The 20,088-nt window shown below is 45.3% G+C and overlaps 1 protein-coding gene across 4 annotated transcripts in view; it reads right to left on the reverse strand.

Annotated features, from left to right (window-relative positions):
• GABRR3 (gamma-aminobutyric acid type A receptor subunit rho3) overlaps positions 1-20,088 on the reverse strand; it is a 2,040,413-nt gene that overhangs the window by 453,671 nt on the left and 1,566,654 nt on the right. For all 4 annotated transcript variants that reach the window (XM_069639257.1, XM_069639256.1, XM_069639259.1 and 1 more), the window contains one exon: positions 3,060-3,163. In XM_069639257.1, the coding sequence (XP_069495358.1) occupies positions 3,060-3,163 (104 nt within the window). The remainder of the gene's footprint in view (positions 1-3,059; positions 3,164-20,088) is intronic.

Below are 20,088 nucleotides of genomic sequence, written 5' to 3' on the forward strand. Positions count from 1 at the left end.
ACAAAGGTAGCGGGCGCCCCTCTCAGTGGCTGCGAACTCTCAAGTGGTTAATACTCACTGAACAGGTTATCAAGTCTGTTCTTTCGAGAGAGGGGCGCCCGCTACCGTTGTGAAACTATCTATATCCTGGGCAGACCAGTTTGCTGAACTGGGGATAATCCCTGGGTAAGTAGAGGCAGGGATAGAGGGGGCAGGTAGGCTACTGTATAACTCCTCCTCCTCCTCTATGACAGGATCAGGCTCTTCCTCCTCTATGATAGGATCAGGGATGTCCTGTGTAGGAATCCTATCAAGTTCCGGCTCTTCCCTAGGTTTGTCCCTTTTATCTTGCCGGTCTGTGTTCCTGACTTTCTGAGAGGAATCCCTGGATTTAGGTTTCTCCCTATGATCTGTGTTCTTAGAAGCTGACTTTTTAGAGCTACAGACCGTAGTAGGGACCTTGGGGACATGTTTCTCCACTGGACAAGACAGTCCCGACTCCCTGGGCTTTTCCCCGGGTGTGGGTCGAGTTTCGACTTCCGGAACGGCTTGCGCGGTGTCCTTTGACATCGGAAGGCCGGGAGAGGGAGTTTTATGTCCGGCGTCTTTTGACTTAGCGGGCTTGTCATGAGGCAGCCGCTCGGGGTGCCCAGAGGACTGTGAATCTGAAGATTTGCCCTTAGATGTCGGCTCTCGGCGTGTGACACTCACATCGCTGTGGGGTATGTGCTTGATGTGAGGGAGTGTGGTGCCTTTGCCGCAGGTGTCATCCCCACAACAGGACCGCCGGCCTGTCTGCTAGGGTTGGGGGCTTGCACTGGGGAACGCGGAGGTTCCCCGTCACCCTCGCCGTCCGAGAGGACGGTGTCGCTGCTGTCGCTGGAAGCTCCTTCGACGTCTATGGTGGCCTCGGCCTCCATGGCGTGATGGGCCCAACGTTTCGTCCTTCTATCTTTGAGGGTCTTGGGTCGGAGCAGTTTACAGGCCCGACAATGAGCCTCGTCTTGGTCCCGATTCAAGCAAAGGTTACACACCCTGTGCTCGTCGACCCACGTGTACTTTTTATTGCAGGACGGGCAGAATTTAAATGCCGTACGTTCCATATTGGGGATAGGCAGTCGGGTGACCCAGGGAAGGGGTGGGAAAATACATGTTGTTATGACCACCCCCCCACTGTCCTTACTGTAAGGCCTAGACCCCGTGGGCCTTCCGAGGCCGGGTGGTCAGTCCTGTCCTTTCTTGTAGTCTTTGCCGCGTCGATGCACGGCGTCGATAAAGGACAGAAAGATAAACTAATATTAAACACTTTATAAGTCAAGGCGTAAGCCGAAAATGCACTCCGCTTATATGCGACCACTCACGATGGCGGAAAAAAAACAATCTGAGGGAACTCGACGCGTGAGGGATTATGGGTACCACGGATGTCAAACTAGGGATAGTATTACTGGCACGCCCTGTTGACGCTCCTTTTCGAATTTCGAAAACAACAACTGCAATACTGTGCAGCTTCCACTAGATGTCGGCCTATGTATAGCATGTGATCTAAGGAGATTACACAAGCAACAGAAATACATGATACAAATATATGTTTGCATCTTATGTGGAAGTTAGATTTGCAGAACGCTATGTTCTCCCCATTCCCCAGTGGTAGCTCCAGGCCAATGGGTATTGCTGGGTACCCAAGAGCTACTTGTAGTTCCTGCTTATCCAATGGTAATTTCGATCCCTGTTCGCTATAAAACCTTCCCCACAAGAACAATACCCATTGGTGAACCTTAACTCTGTGCCAAACTGTCTCTCAAACATGATACATAGCCTCCCCAACCCCCCGCCCCACCCTCCAACCCTTTAAGTTAAGCAGTCTAATCGGGAATTCTTTCCCAATGGTCCGCCCCTTCATTGAAATTGTCAGGCTCTGGTGTAGACCTCCACATTCATTCCTTGTTCTGTCTTTTATACCATAGCTTCATCTTGACACATATTTTGCCTCAAAGTGAAACCACTCCAAGTCAATATTTCGTGGTAGTTTGCCAAGTAGATTGGTCAACTTCTCCTTTGTGAACAAATCATGGGCCACTCGTATCACTCCACTTTCGTGGGCAACCTCTCTCCCTTCCACTTGCGCGCCAGCGTCACCCTTGCTGCAAGAAACTGGGTAAGCGTCATATGGTCCAAGGGTTCCAAGCATTCCTTTACAAGCACATCTAACACAAAGAGAACCAACCATGGGTCTAGCACCCGGCCTATATGGTTAAGGACCTTTTATCCAGGGCAACACCACACCCTAGTATGTTTGCATCTTCCCACAGGCCCACCAGATGTGCCTTCCCCGTTAAATCCAAGCCAACAAGGAGCTGGTGCCCGGGTACATGCGGGAAAGCTTAGCCGGAATGTATTGCCACTGATGTGGGAGTTTGAATGTATGCAACTGGTATTAGGACACTAGGGAAGTCCTAGTCAGCCATCTACACATATTGCTCCAAAGCCTGTCAATGTCCGGTCCCAGGTCTTTCACCAGTTTTTATGGACCTTCAAAGGCTTCTGGGGTACCACTGTCTCTAGTAACTCAGAGCTTCAAGATCCTTCTCTATCCCCCCCTAGTAGTTATCAAGTCTTGTTCGAAGAGAGTTGGGTCTCTCGCAAGTTAACTCATTTACTGGCCTGGATCACCCCCTTCAGTTGTAGATATTGAACGACGGACGGCAGGCCTATGTTAAATAGCTACATCATATGTTTGAGGCAGAGTAGTTGTATGCTTTATAGAGCTAGGTGGGCTTCTGGCACAATTATGAATTCAGAAATAAAAAATATGTTCTCAGGAGGCATTTGGTTTGGCTTTTCGTGTTTTTCAGCGAGTTTCAAATTCAAATGCATTATAGCGCAAGATACCTGTCCATTGTCTTTCAACAGACTCCAATCTTCGCAAACATACCGATACCTGCATGTTATTTAGTATATAAAAACATTATGAGCCAATTGAAATGTCTGAAGAAAACATTCCAGTTGGGATGACATTTCTCGCAAATCCAACTGTAAAAGCAGTGGACTTTCGGTGCACCGGTATTATTTATAGCACTTACTTATTTTGGTAGGTACTTATGGTCACATGAGAAGAATATGCACTGCTGACAGGGGTGTCTGCTTGGTGGATAGTTCCTCTAGGAAAATACAACAAATCACCAGGCTGAAAAAAGAAAGATGAACAACCTCAAATACAGCGTAGCGATAAACCATCTCTGCATGTCTTATTTTTTGTTTTATCTAAAATAACTTTATTCAGTATAAATCAATAATACATTATACAGTTGAAATAATTTAAACCAACATAGGAGTAGTGGTGATAAACTAACATACAATGACACCATGATTAATGTGTAAAACGAAATCCGTATGGGGGAACACCAAAAAAGACAAGTGCCATTCCTAAAACTTTCAGATGTTAAGTATAGTCAACAGATGGTAAGGCCAAGATTGACAGTTGGATACTCGAATGTCCCAATCCTGTTGTTACCCATGAACATAGTTCAGCACAGGCTTCTAAAAACAGTTGATGCTTTCCTTTCAGTTTCAGGACAGCCTTCTATTATGAAGGATGAGAGGAAGGTGTTAATCTAATCACTGCGACTGGGCCAGGTTAAGGTCTAGCATAACCAAACATTCTCCTTTTTGCCAGCTACAGCAACCTGAAAAACTAGAGCTGCACTACTAGGATGAGGTCCTAGGGCTCAATGGTCCCCATGTATTACATCAGCATAATCCCAATTTTCTCAGTGAGCAGAAGGTAAAGGTGTATGCTCTAATGTCCATGTCCTAACCTCATTCCCTTCCCCAGTTCTCTCCTCCGAGTTTTCCTTTCGCCATTGTGATGAATCCTTAGACGGGGAGCCCCTTCCAATGAGGCCAGGAAGGTACCCCATTGTCCCCATGGGGGTGGTATTCTGCGGGAGGATCTCATAGGGAGTGATTACCCCACTAGGGATAAAGATGACCATCTAGGGAGAACGCGGTACAACACCCCTCACCCTCCCATCCACTTCCTATTATATATATATATATATATATATATATATATATATATATATATATATATATATATATTCAGTGAAAAAAACTTTGTTAAAGGGACGTTATGGTTCCAAGTAAAACCGAAAAACCCTTGAAATTCGCCAGTTATGGTAAGCTAAGCAACCATAACTCGCGCCACCACCGTGCACTGCTAAGACTAACACCCAGGACATCAAAGATGACATCACAAATGTCATTGATGACATCACTGATGACATCACATATCTGGCTCACTATTTTTTCTTTTGCTGACATATCTAGGCCACATGGTTTTCTTCAGTAACAGTCAGAAACTAAGAATTTTATTTTATTTGTAGACATATCTTTCTAGTAGGTTCTTACAGTAATTCCCTTAGAGTACAGTCACATCATATGAAACATATACATATGGGAAAACACAAGCTTGAAAGACAGCAATCCTTTTTGTTCATAAAGAGAATCACTAGACTTATGAGCACTTTCTGATAGTTCTGTTGTTTTTTTTTATGGCTGTACTTTCCCTGTATATGGTCATATTTGTATACATTGTACTCACACTACTTTCCTTAGGGTCCAATCACATCAAGTGATACATATACATAGGGTAAATAGCAGCTTTGAAACAGAGCAATCATTTATTTGCATGAAACTAATTAGTTAAGTTATGAATTGTTTCTGCTACTACTTGTGCTTTTTTGCTAACTTCACTTTCCCTGTATATACCCATATTGGTATATGTTCTTGTGTCTTTGTGTTTTGTCTATAGTAATGCAATTATGTAATACATGGGTTTTATTAGCTATTTATTACATATTTCACAGTACACAAACATCTATTAAGAAAACAATTTATTTCATTATTCAACATATTAACATTACGAATATCATACCTTCATCTTGTACGCTGCACACAATGTTATGTTTCTGTATGAGTAGCTTAGTATACTAGATAGAACTCCATAATAGGATGCTATTTATATCAATGCATCGTTCAATGCAATTAGGGTATATTTCTTGCAATGATTCTTGACACTTTTTTCGCAACATAATAAGAATCCCTTCTACACATATTTCATGAGAAGTACATACACATGTGATGTCATCAGTGATGTCATCAATGACATTTGTGATGTCATCTTTGATGTCCTGGGTGTTAGTCTTAGCAGTGCACGGTGGTGGCGCTAGTTATGGTTGCTTAGCTTACCATAACTGGCGAATTTCAAGGGTTTTTCGGTTTTACTTGGAACCATAACGTCCCTTTAACAAAGTTTTTTCATTGAATTTCATAGGTTTTTAGTAGCGCAACTTAACCATAACGTCCCTTTAACAAAGTTTTTTTCACTGAATTTCATAGGTTTTTAGTAGCGCAACACCATAACATCCCTTTAACAAAGTTTTTTCACTGAATTTCATAGTTTTTTAGTAGCACAACTTAACAATAATGACTTTGACTTTATATACATGTCATATGGAACTTACTAGATCTCTTCTTATGAACTTGATGTCCGCGAACTTATTTAATGTTCGCGGACATGTTCGGAGAACAGTACCACTACCTTAAAACTGTGGGGGGGGGGGGATGGGAGTGGTGGTGTATGTTTGATTGTTATATCATAATATAGGAACATTTAACAAATTCAAAAAGCAGTACACAAACACATTATATATAGTAATACATAAGAAATGCAACCCATATATGTAACACACTAACCATTCATTTAAATACAATATGTTCTGAAATGGAATATACCAAATGGCCATGCACCCAAGAGACTATGCCCTGGCAACAACCACCGCAGCATTTCACATCCATAGAGTCAAACATTTCAACTATGATCTATGGGAAACTTAATGTCCGCGAACAATGTGAGTGTTCTTAGAACACTTTGAACTTGCCAGCGAACAATACGGACACCGTTTTCAGGACACCCCCTACGAACGTTTCAGAACAACGCGATAGTTCTTAGAACACTTTCAACTTAACAACAAACAATACGGACAGCGTCCTAAGGACACCCCCTACGAACATTCCAGGACACCGGGAGTGTTCTCAAAAATGTCTTCAGAACACCCCCATTTTGTTTATTTGCGAACATTTCAGGACACCACGGGTGTTCTTAGAACACATTCAACTTGACAGAGAACAATACGGGCAGCGTCCTCAGGACACCCCCTTCGAACATTCCAGGACACCGGGAGTGTTCTTAGAAGCTTCTTCAGAACACCACCATCTTGTTTATTTGCGAACATTTCAGGACACCGCGAGTGTTCTTAGGACACATTCAACTTGACAGAGAACAATACGGGCAGCGTCCTCAGGACACCCCCTTCGAACATTCCAGGACACCGGGAGTGTTCTTAGAAGCTTCTTCAGAACACCACCATCTTGTTTATTTGCGAACATTTCAGGACACCGCGAGTGTTCTTAGGACACATTCAACTTGACAGAGAACAATACGGACAGCGTCCTCAGGACACCCCCTACGAACACTCCCCGGACACCGCGAGTGTTCTTAGTACAGTTTCACTTTGCTTGCGAACAAAACGGACACATATTGAGTCCTTAGAACACCCCCCTGTCAGTTTATTTAGAACATTTCAGAACACCCTCGATGTCCGCAAACAAATCGAACACAAAAAGAACGTCTAACACATAAAAAACACAACTTTCATCCTATTTCATACACTCCCACCCTCCCCAAACACTCCTACACACCAACACACTCTACTAAATACACATTTTGAACAAAGTTTCACCGCGCTGTCCGAGGATCCAAGATGGCGGGCGCTACCGAAAAATCTGACGCACTTCACGCTCCACGCCGTCCAATCTGCGAACACGTTGCATGTCCGCGAACATCACGCAAGACGATTGGCCAATCAGGACACTGTCCGCGGAGCAAACAGGGAAGTATGTCCGCGAACCGAACACAGATATCACTATTTTTTTTTTACCTACTTTTTGGTCATTTTAAAAAAAACTACTGGACGGATTTTCACCAAATTTGCAAAAGCACGCTTTCGGGACCAAGCCGCTGCTCCTGGTCCAAATTTGGTGGAAATCCGTCCAGCGGTTTGGGCTGTAGGCGCGAGCAAATTTTTTTTCCCATTCAGTCTATGGGAAAAAAAAAAGGTTTTGGGACGCCCCCTATAACTTTGCCCCCCCTGGACGAATCCTCACCAAACTTTGCAAAAATATACAGAGTGACCCAAATACTTTTCTTGCAAAAAGTTTGGTGAGGATCCGTCCAGGGAGAGCGAAGTTATAAGCCACCCAAAAAGTGCTCTTCCTATGGAAACAGCAACTTAACCATAACTACATGGCCACTACCATGGCCAAGTGATATATGGGATACATTAATCACCGTAATCGTATTTCTGATGCTTGTATCTGCTTAGATTCACATGCTGTGCATAGGCCGACTTCTAGTGGAAGCTGCAGAGTATTACAGTTTGTTTTTCGAAACTCGAAAATGGGCGTCGACACAGGGCGTGCCAGTAATACTATCCCTAGTGTGACGTCCACTGTACCCAAGATCCCTCACGCGTCTAGGATCCTCAGATTGTATTTTCTCTGACATGAGGTAGCATGAGGAGTAGCGCGAGTACAGATAATCCAAGCAGATAGACAGAAAGGTAAGACTACAAGCAATCATGCGCCTTCTCTCGGAGGGGAGGAAGGGTGGGTCGCATGTGAATCTAAGCAGATACAAGCATCAGAAATACGATTACGGTGAGTAATGTATCCCTTCTGAGGCTTGTGGATCTGCTTAGATCACATGCTGTGCATAGATTAGCGAGCAGTACCAGAAGAAGGAGGTGGGATGTGAGAAGGGTCATGAGCAAATAAGTGTCTTAGAACCGCTTGTCCCACTTGTGTATCTGCCTTGGAATGAGTGTCGATGCAGTAATGCTGAGTAAAAGTGTGAATAGAGCTCCAAGTAGCTGCTTTGCAAATGGTGTCAATGGGAACATTTGCAATGAAAGCCAGAGTGGCCCCAATGCCTCTAGTAGAGTGGGCTCTTGGCGTAAAAGGCAGAGTCTTTTCAGAGAGTGAGTAACACAGCTGGATACAGTTAATAATCCACTTCGAGATGGCACCTTTAGAGACGCGATCCCCCTCTCTGCCTGTAGCTACAGAGACAAACAGTTGATCTGTTTTCCTTAGCAGTCTTGTTTTATTTACATAGTAGAGGACCGCCCTACGCACATCTAGGGTGTGTAGTTTCACCTGAGCAGAGCTTTGCGGGTTCTGGAAGAAAGCCGGAAGCTCTATGGACTGGTTTACATGGAATTTTGATATAAATTTAGGTGAGAACCTAGGGTGTGTACGTAAAACCAGTTTGTCTTTATGGATAGTAAAGAAGGGATCCTGCACTGACAGAGCCTGAATTTCACTGACCCTTCTTATAGAAGTAATAGCTACTAAGAAGGCCGTTTTATAAGTCAGGTGTTTGAGACTGCTTTTATGCATGGGTTCGAAAGGGGGGTCCATGAGCTTGGCTAGCACCACATTAAGGTCCCACCCTGGTGGTGGGTTTGAAATAGGAGGGTGAAGTCTCTTTACTCCTTCCATGAAGGCTTTAACTACTGGTACTTTCCACCACGACACCTTGCTATGGGAAGTGGTGTAAGTCGAGAGGGCAGCCAGGTGTACTTTCAGTGAGTTAAAAACCAATCCTTCATCTAGCAGGTGGAGCATGTATGTAACAATAGTGGAAGGAGTGCAATCAACCGGGTTGATTTGTTTACTCTGGCACCAGATAACGAACCTCTTCCACTTGTCAAAGTAACAGTACCTTGTGTTTGGTTTCCTAGATTCCTTTAGGATGTCCATACACCTCTGTGGCAAATTGAGATGTCCAAATTCTATGACCTCAGGAGCCATGCTGCCAGGTTCATTGAGTTGGGTTGCTGGTGCACTGTTTGACCTTGGTGCTGGGACAGTAGGTTGTACCAGGCTGGAAGTTTGATGGGCTCGCACACCGCCATCCTGCGTAGGTGTGGGAACCACGGTTGTCTTGCCCACATGGGAGCAACTAGGACGAGCGTCATCGATTCCTTGTTCATCTTGTTCACCACTTTCCTGATGAGAGGAGTTGGTGGAAAAGCGTACGCAAACATCCCTGACCAGTTCATCTACAGGGCGTTCCCCTGGGAGTCTGGTTGGGGGAACCTGGATGCAAATCCTGGGCATTGTTTGTTTTCGCTTGTGGCAAATAAGTCTATAGTGGGGAAACCCCACTGAGAGAAGAGATCTTCTACGACCTCTCTGTGAAGAACCCATTCGTGTTCCTCTGGGAGGGAGTCTCTGCTCAGAGCATCCGCTAGGGAATTGAGCTCCCCTGGAACATGTTGCGATGACAGGAAGATGTTCCGTCTGAGTGCCCATATCCAGATTTTCTGGGCAAGCTTGGACAGATTTGGCGAGCGAGTCCCTCCTTGCTTGTTCAGGTAGAACATGGCTGTAGTGCTGTCCGTCTGGATTTGCACTGACAGGTTTAGTAGATGGGGTTCGAACACCTGAAGCGCTCTGAATACTGCCAGAAGCTCTAGCAGGTTGATGTGGTTCTTGGCCACTGAGTGAGACCAGAGACCCTGTGCTGTGTGGTGGAGATGGTGAGCTCCCCACCCCGTCAGACAGGTAGTGACTACTGCCTGTACTTCGGAATCGTAAAAGGGTTTCCCCTTTGCGAGATTCTCTCTTGTCCACCAGTGGAGGCTTTGTACCAGTGTTGGCGAAACAACCACTAGATCGTCCCACTGACCACTTGCCTGAGACCACTGTTTCGCCAACCATTCCTGCATGGGACGCATGCGCAGGCGCGCGTGGGGGACCAGGTAAATGCATGACGCCATCATGCCCAGTAACCGCATTGCTTTGCGTACCGTTATTTGTTGACCGGACTGAATGCGGAATTTGCAGTAGTATATTCTTTCTTCTGAAGGAAAGGTCAACCCCTCCTGGGTATCCAGGATTGCTCCTAGGAATTGTTTTGAGGTGCTTGGCACTAGGCTTGACTTCTTCTCGTTGATTGAGAAGCCTAATTCATGGAGGAGGTCGATAGTCCTCTGAATGTTTGTCCTGCAAATTCCTGGGGTTTCCCCCGTTATGAGCCAGTCGTCCAGCTAAGGGTACACTGGGATTGCCTCCCTGCGTACGTGTGCAGCTGCCACCGCCAGTACCTTGGTGAATACCCTTGGTGCTGAAGCTATCCCGAAGGGCAGTACCTTGAATTGGTAGTGGCGACTGTCCACCTTGAAGCGCAAGTACTTTCTGTGCGCTGGGAACATGGAAATATGAAAATAAGCATAATATCCAAGGCTGCCATGTAATCGCCCTTTTTTTAGGAGGGGGATTACCTCTTGTAGCGTGGTCATATGAAATTTTTGGGGCTTGACATACTTGTTGGCAGGCCGTAAGTCCAATACTGGGCGCATTGTCAAGTCTTTCTTTAGCACAAGGAAGTAAGTTGAATAAATACCCTTGTTTACCTGGTGTCCTGGGACGAGTTCTATCGCGTCCTTTTGTAGAAGAATGGCGATCTCCTCAAGGAGAATCTTCTGATGTTCTAGGGAGTGTACTTTTTGTCGTGGAGGATGGTTCCGGGGACGCTGCAGTAGTTCTATACAGTACCCTGTGGATACTGTTGACAGCCCCCATCTGTCTGATGTGATCCCTTCCCAAGCCTGGGTGAAGTTTGAAATGCGTCCCCCTACTGGGGTTGCGTGAGAAGGGACCCTGAACTGAGCGTCACTGCTTTGGTGGAGGCGTGCCGCCTCCCTTGCTGGGGCTGCCTCTGCCTTTGCCACGACCTCTCCTATTACCTCTGCCGTAACCCTGGGTAGACTGTTGGTTGTTGTTCCACTGTGTACCCTGCCCCTGGGAATAGTTAGATCCTCTCTGGGAATTTTGGCCGCGTGGGCGACGAAAATTACTATTCCCTCTCTGGTTGGGGGGTTTATTGGTTAATTGGCTAAGGGATTTGAGTGTCTCGTATTCGTCCTTGGCATTTTTCAGTGCGTCCTCGACCGCCTTCCCAAACAACAGATCGGCTTCCACCGGTTTGTCTAACAATGATGCCTGAGTTTCTGTCTTAAAACCAGACTGCCGTAACCACGCATGTCTCTTGATAACAGTACCTTCTGCTATCAATCTGCCTGCGTTGTCAAAGGCGTCGAAGGTTGCTTTCAAAATGCAACCAGACACGGCTCTACCCTCTGCGGAAATCCGAGCTAATTGGCCCTTTAACGGTTCAGGAGCAGAGGCAATGAGAGCCGCGACTTCTTCCCACTGATGGCAGTTGTAGCTGGCCAACAGGGTGGTGGAGTTAGCAATCCTTGCTTGATAGGCGGACGTTGAGGCTACCTTCCTGCCGAAACCGTATAGTTTTTTGCTCTCCTTGTCGGGAGGAGCTTCTGACGAAGACAAGGGTGTTCCAGCCCTCTTACGAGTGTTGGTAACAACTATGGAGTCTGGCTTCAGATGTCCTCTTATATAGAGAGGGTCAGACTGAGCTGCCCTGAAAAGTTTCTCAACCCTGGGATTGACTGCTCTGGTGAGGTTTGGGTTCACCAGGGACGGATCTATTCTCCGCTGAATGGATTTAAGGATAGGGATGGTCTGGGCAACCGGCCTCCTTTCTCCCTTTCCTCCTGTACACCGTGAGTGTCAATGTGAAAATGTTCTGCTGCGCGAGCGAGAACCTCATTTAGGAGGGGCTGGTTATCGACCGGGGAGTCGGTAACCGGGGCTTCGTTCTCTACCGGGGAATCTACTCTGTATGTTTCTGGGTCATCCTCTTCTTCTTCCTGGTCCTCATCATCCCCATAGTATCCCGTCCCGGTTTGCTCTTCTATTATATCAAACTCTTGGTCTCCACCAAAGGAAGCCTCTCCTTGATACCGAGAGTATGGTGTTGCATAAGGTTGTACCTCGAAGGGTTCAGCCCTCATCAGGGTTTCAAACCGGGCCTTCTTACTCGGGGGGATAGGATCAGTAGAGCCTGAGGGTGTGGCCCCTTGTGGATCATACGAGAGGAAATGTTCAGGATTTTTATCATAAAAATCAGCCAAGGAAGACATTCTTGACATGACCCTATCTATGTCTTCACTGGACCATTTTTTGGAACTGGGAATGACTTTCTCAGCAAGTCTATGGGATTTATCCTGAGTAGCCTTGCTGGTTGTGGACCTATCAGCAGACCTGGACTTGTCTGTCTGTTTAGGGGGGTTGGATAGTCTCACAGGTGCACAGGTGTGGAAGAATGTACAGGTAGTTTCTTCTGCTGTTTTCCCCCCACCCCGTGCGTAGAAAAATGTTTTCCCTGTCCCTTAGTGGTTCCGGAGTTCTTCGACGCCTGGCGTCGAGGATCGGGAGAGGTGTCCCTGTCCTTCGAGCGTGGGGCCTCGCTGGTTTTAATTGCGGGCTCCACCTCCTGGAGCGCGGCCTGGGGGTGGAAGTCGTCTTCGTCTTCCGACGATCGAACTTCTGTTAGCCTAGGGAGCGAGGCACTCTTGGCAAGAGTGGATGATTGCCTGGCGTCATGCGGCGATCTCGATCGAGAGCGCCCAGAGGACACCGAGTCGGACCGTTCTGTCTGTGCCTCTTTCCGAGAACTCGACGTCGTCGAGTCTCGGTTGGACTTAGTGTGTTTAGTCTGTGTAGTATGTGAAGCGCTTGCGTCGCCGGGGGTCTTCCCCATAGCCGCCCTGCCGGACGACCTTCCGAGGTCGGGACCTGCGCTCGGCTGTCTTTCGATGCCGTAATGCCCTCGCCGTCCGAAAGTACGGCGTCGCTGCCATCGCTGAAGGCGCCCTCCGCTGCCATGGCCGCCTGCCTGGCGTGGTGGGCCCAACGCTTCGTCGAACGGTCCTTAAGTGTCTTAGGTTTAAACCTACTACACGCTCTGCAGTTCGCTTCGGGGTGGTCCCTCGGCAAGCAGAGATTGCACGTGGGGTGCCTGTCGACCCAAGGGTATTTGCGGTTGCACTTGGGGCAGAATTGAAAAGGGGTACCCTCCATACGCACCTTGAGGCAGCGGGCTGTTAAGTGTAGGAAATATATAAGATGTACCTATATAACAAGAGTGTAGAGTATGTACCACCCCCCACTCTCCCTACTTGCAGGGCCGAGGCCAGCGGCCTACCAGGCCCGGGCCGAGGCCAGCGGCCTTCCAAGGTCCAAATCCATCGTGCAGCAGCCGACGGTCGATTTCTTCTCCAGCCGGCGTCGAGTGTCGAAGTTCGACGTTGGGGTGGGGAAGGATGTCAATAGATTATTATTTTATAATTTTAGCAAAGTATGGCTAAGGCCAGGGGACTCCGCAAGATGCTTCCGACCAGTATGGCGGAAAAAAACAATCTGAGGATCCTAAACGCGTGAGGGATCTTGGGTACCGGACGTCACACTAGGGATAGTATTACTGGCACGCCCTGTGTCGACGCCCATTTTCGAGTTTCGAAAAACAAACTGTAATACTCCGCAGATTCCACTAGATGTCGGCCTATGCACAGCATGTGATCTAAGCAGATCCACAAGCCTCAGAAATATATATATATATATATATATATATATATATATATATATATATATATATATATATATATATATATTCAGTGAAAACATTTTGTTAAAGGGACGTTATGGTTAAGTTGCCCTACTAAAAACCTATGAAATTCAGTGAAAAAACGTTGTCAAAGGGAAGTTATGGTTCCAAGTAAAACCGAAAAACCCTTGAAATTCGCCAGTTATGGTAAGCTAAGCAACCATAACTCGCGCCACCACCGTGCACTGCTAAGACTAACACCCAGGACATCATAGATGACATCACAAATGTCATTGATGACATCACTGATGACATCACATGTGTATGTACTTTTGATGAAATATGTGTACAAGGGATTCTTATTATAATGTTGCGAAACAAGTGTCAAGGATCATTGCAATAAATATCATACCCTAATTAGTGCATTGAACGAGACACAAGAACACATACCAATATGGGTACATACAGGGAAAGTGAAGTTAGCAAAAAAGCACAAGTAGTAGCAGAAACAATTCATAACTTAACTGATTATTTCATGCAAATAAATGATTGCTCTGTTTCAAAGCTGCTATTTACCCTACGTATATGTATCACTTGATGTGATTGGACCCACAGGGAAAGTACAGCCATAAAAAAAAACAGAACTATCAGGAAGTGCTCATAAGTCTATTGATTATCTTTATGCACAAAAAGGATTGCTGTCTTTCAAGCTTGTGTCTTCCCGTATGTATATGTTTCATATGATGTGACTGGACTCTGGGAATTACTGTAAGAACCTACTTGAAGGATACGTCTAAAAATAAAATAACATTTTTAGTTTCTGACTGTTACTGAAGAAAACCATGTGGCCTAGACATGTCAGCAAAAGAAAAAAGACCGAGCCAGACATGTGATGTCATCAGTGATGTCATCAATGACATTTGTGATGTCATCTTTGATGTCCTGGGTGTTAGTCTTAGCAGTGCACGGTGGTGGCGCGAGTTATGGTTGCTTAGCTTACCATAACTGGCGAATTTCAAGGGTTTTTCGGTTTTACTTGGAACCATAACTTCCCTTTGACAACGTTTTTTCACTGAATTTCATAGGTTTTTAGTAGGGCAACTTAACCATAACGTCCCTTTAACAAAGTCTTTTCACTGAATTTCATAGGTTTTTAGTAGCGCAACTTAACCATAACGTCCCTTTAACCATGTTTTTTTCACTGAATTTCATAGGTTTTTAGTAGTGCAACTTAACAATAATGACTTTCACTTTATATACATATCATATGGAACTGACTGAATCTCTTCTACTGTACTTGATGTCCGCGAACTCATTTAATGTTCGCGGACATGTTCGAAGAACAGTACCACTACCTAAAAAACTCTGGAGGGGTTATGTTTGATTGTTATATCATAACATAGGAACATTTAACAAATTCAAAAAAAAGCACACAAACACAGTATATGTACTAATACATAAGACATGTAACCCAAATATACAACACACTAACCATTCATTTAAATGCAGTATTTTCTAAAATGGAATATACCACAAGAAAATAAATTGGCTTCCAACATAATTACCTCACAAACACAACAGAACTGAGAACAAGAGCAGACCCACTGAGTACATAGGACATATCTTACCTGAAATAGTAAGTGTACTTAATTCTATTCATATATTTATAAACTTTCTGTATTAGATAAAAAAATATATTATCTTTTTTTTTTCTCTCACAGAAATGTCTAGTACTCTGGAATTGCTAGAGGAACATTTCCCACATGAATGTCACAAGCTAGTGAAACTAATGGTAAACACTTTATAATATAAACCATTTAATTATTATTATTTTGTATACATTTAACATATATATATTTTTTTGTACAGAGCATAACAAAATAGAAACTACCTCTAAAGAAGCTGCTATGGAAAACACGCTTGACAGCATAAAAGAAAAAATTGATTTATTGTTGACCAATTTTAATAATTTGAAAACTTTTGTTGAAGATCATTTTAAAACAAAAATGTCATACCATTGCCCCACATATATGTGTCCCCCCTCACCATATCCCAGTCAATTATCCCCAAACCCTCTCCATAACCCAAAACGTTTTGATGAGACTTCCATCCCTTCTTCACCTAATAACAATCATGATGAAACCCCTAATTCTCCTATTTTTGTTTCTGCCTCACCTTCTCTGTCATAAATTATTAATATATGTTAAATAAAGTTTAATTTTTATATTGTGTTGTAAATAGTTTCGGTTTTTTTTTAAAAAACAATGTAGGTGTCCGCGGACAGTGCAGGTGTTCTAAAATGTTTATTTACAAACGAAAACGGAGGTGTCCTGAAGAACACTATACCTGTTCGTACTGTTCGCTAGCAAGATGAAACTATTCTAAGAACACACGCGGTGTCCTGAAATGTTCGTACATAAACTAAATTGAACGTGTCCTGAAGAACAGTATATCTGTCCTTACTGTTCGCTAGCAAATTTAAACTGTTCTAAGAACACACGCAGTGTCCTGAAATGTTCGTTTCACGTGTGACGCAATTTTAATTAGTTCAGGACCCGAACAGTGTCCATAGAACATCAACGTGCATGCGCTAGCCAATCTCTGTGCATTTGGTGTCCTGCGGACATGCGCTTCCTTCGCGGACTTGTTTGCGAACGGATCATATGACCGCGCCCACGCTGATCGCGTGTTCTGAATGAGGACACTGTTCGGGTCCCCGAACAAATTAAAAGTACATTTTCAATTAATCCATAATATTTTTCAATAAAATCTCACCATGGCACAAGTCCCACATAGTAATCCTGAGTTTCTACATACCTTTTGAAACTTTTCCAACTTTTCTTTGTGTTCAATTACCACCAATTGTTGACAACATTTACTTACACAGTACAGACCCATTGTGTTTGCAAATGTTAGTATTTCACAGAAATGCAGCAAACAATCCTGACAACACATAGTGTTTTTGGAATAAAACAACAATTGGACTACTGTGCTGGAATGGTGAAATTCACTATAAATTCACAGGAAGATCCACAAGAATTTCTAATGTACTTACTACAAGTACTGGAAAACAAAAACATACCTATAAATGAAATCTTTCAGATTTCATACATGTGGAAACATACATGCACTCTCTGCAACAATGTGACACAAGAAGAAATCCCCAATGAACGCTTCATATATATATCTCATACCAAATTGTGAATCCATTCCATTTCAGCGACTTGTACAAAATGCAAACCATGGTAGATTATGCTCTACCTGCAATTCAGATAATCGCTCCACGTTAGTAATACAAACACATAGTAAATACATAATACTAATGCTTCTACCTTACAATGCAGATGGTACCAAAAACAACTGCAAGCTGACTGGATTCAACACATGGTCAAATATCACTTGGTAAGAAAACCTTCACAACAATAGGCATAATCTACCACACAGGAGCCACAACCAATTCAGGGCACTACACTGCATATATAAAAAAGAAATGTGGATGGTTTGAATGTAATGATAGTACCATTACTCTAAAGCAGAGATTACCAGGAAATCTTACATTTCAGGACACTGCGAGTGTTCTTAGATCACATTCAACTTGACAGAGAACAATACGGACAGCGTCCTCAGGACACCTCCTACGAACATTCCCCAGACACCGCAGGTGTTCTTAGAAGCGTCTTCAGAACACCACCGAACATTTCAGGACACCGCGAGTGTTCCTAGAACACATTCAACTTGACAACGAACAATACGGACAGTGTCCTCAGAAAACCCCCATTTTGTTTATTTGCGAACATTTCAGGACACTGCGAGTGTTCTTAGAACAGTTTCAGTTTGCTTGGGAACAAAACGGATACATATTGAGTCCTCAGAACACCCCCCATTCAGTTTATTTAGAACATTTCAGAACACCCGTGATGTCCGCAGACAAATCGAACACAAAAAGAACGTCTAACACATAAAAAACACAACTTTCATCCTATCTCATACACTCTCACCCTCCCCAAACACTCCTACACACCAACACACTCTACTAAATACAAATTTTGAACAAAGTTTCACCGCGCTGTCCGCGGACGACCGCGAATCCAAGATGGCGGGCGCTACCGAAAATCTGACGCGCTCCACGCCGTCCAATCAGCGACCACGTTGCATGTCTGCGAACATCACGCAAGCCGATTGGCCAATCAGGACACTGTCCGCGGAGCGAACAGGGAAGTCCGTCCGTGGACCGAACACAGATATCACTAATTTTTTTGGCCTACTTTTTGGTCATTTTAAAAAAAACTACTGGACGGATTTTCACCAAATTTGCAAAAACATGCTTTCAGGACCAAGCCGCTGCTCCTGGTCCAAATTTGGTGAAAATCCGTCCAGCGGTTTGGGCTGTAGACGCGAGCAAAACATTTTTCCCATTCAGTCTATGGGAAAAAAAAAGTTTTGGGACCCCCCCTATAACTTTGCCCCCCCTGGACGAATCCTCACCAAACTTTGCAAAAATATACAGAGTGACCTAAATACAAAGTCTGGTGAGGATCCGTCCAGGGAGAGCGAAGTTATAAGCCGCCCAAAAAGTGCTCTTCCCATGGAAACAGCAAATATATATATATATATATATATATATATATATATATATATATATATATATGGATTCACATGCTCAAATATTCCCAGTTGTCAGGCCCGGGAATCCTCGAATAAGGAACAAGTTAATTACCTGTAACTGTTGTTCTCCAGCATGGGTCTGGCATGAATTCACATGCTCATGAATATTCCCCGTCGTCAGGCAGGGAATCCTCGGTAAAGAAAAATCAGTTTAGTTTCTGATCTGTCTTTCGTAGTAGTAACCAATCACTGATCTCTGCGTCATACTGACCACAGCCAATGACTGCCCTCTCCCTAAGCCCCGCCTCTGGCAGCCATCTTCAGATTTGGTAGTATGTGAAGTAGCAGTATGACCAAGTGAAGAGCCGCAGAGGGGTAGGCGGGAGGGTTCGCATGTGAATCCATGCCAGACCCATGCTGGAGAACAACAATTACAGGTAAGTAACTTGTTCCTTCTTCAGCATGGGGTCTGGCATGGATTCACATGCTCATGAATACAAGAATACATAGCAGTACACACATGCACAAACACGGGGGGTGGCAAAAGGCTCAACATTAAGCAATACAAAAAACTCAACATTAAGCATCTCTTACCTCCTCACCAGGCTCATCTTAAGCGAACAGGTTGCGCAGCACTGCTTGGCCGACCCTGGACTCCTCCCGGGAATCCCGATCAACGCAGTAGAATCTCGTGAAGGTGTGCGTCGACCTCCACGTAGCAGCCCTGCAGATGTCCAGCAGGGGCACACCAGATAAGAACGCCGTAGTAGCAGCGATCGCTCTGGTCGAATGGGCTCTCGGACGGCCTGGCAGCGGTCGGTTAGCCAACCGGTGGCAGTGCATGATGCAGCCGGAGAGCCATCTGGAAATAGAAGACTTTGAGAGAGCCTTCCCTTGATTCACAGGTCCAAAGTTCACGAATAGCTGTGATGTCCTCCGAAAACTCTTCGTGCGGTCCACGTAGAACTTCAGCGCTCTAGCCACATCCAGCGAGTGCAAAGTCCTCTCGGCCGGCGACGAAGGAGACGGGAAGAAAACAGGTAACACCAGGGGCTCGTTAAGATGGAAGTCCGACGGCACCTTGGGCATAAAGGAGGGGTGCGTCCTAAGCACCACCCTCGAGGCATGGAAAGTCAAGTACAGTGCTTTGCAGGATAGGGCCTGGATCTCTCCCTCTTGTCGTGTGGAGGTAATGGCCACCAGGAATGCAGTCTTCCACGACACAAACTTCATCGGTGCGGAGTGCATCGGCTCGAATGGGGGCCCCATGAGCCTGGTCAGCACCACGTTAAGTTCCGACGCCGGGGCTGGGGCCTTCACTGGCGAGAACGACCGGAACAGTCCTTTCATAAACTCTTTTACCAGTCGATGGGACCACAGGGACGTCCATCCTGTGGTTCTGGTATATCTGGAGATCACCGCCAGATGAATCTTAATGGAGGCATGGGCTAGCCCAGCCTTTGCCAGCGATGGCAGGTACGGCAGCACTTGAGGGGCCATAATCCTTAGGGGGTTGATCTTCTGTACTCGGCACCAGATGAGAACCTCTTCCACTTATGACCGTAGCATTTGAGAGTCGAGGACGCCCTGGCCTTTGCAAGAACCTCTCTGCAATTGGCCGGTATATCGAGCCTCCAAACTCTAGCGCTGCAGGAGCCAAGCCTGCAGGTTCAGCGACGCCGGGTCGTGGTGGAAGATGGCGCCTCCTTCTCAGCTTGATGGGAGGGGACGTTGACAAGTCCAGAAGGTCCGGGAACCAGATCTGCCTCAGCCACGCCGGTGCAACGAGGATCATCCTGCACCGGGACCTCTTGAGCTGGTTGATGAGTCGAAGCAGCAACGGCAACGGAGGGAACGCATACAGGTATAGGCCGTCCCAGGGGAACGAGAACGCATCGCCCATGCTTCTCGGC

The sequence above is a fragment of the Ambystoma mexicanum genome, chromosome 7q (genome assembly GCF_040938575.1).
Source record: "Ambystoma mexicanum isolate Mex_15411 chromosome 7q, UKY_AmexF1_1, whole genome shotgun sequence".
In the NCBI taxonomy this organism is placed as follows: Eukaryota; Metazoa; Chordata; class Amphibia; order Caudata; family Ambystomatidae; genus Ambystoma; species Ambystoma mexicanum.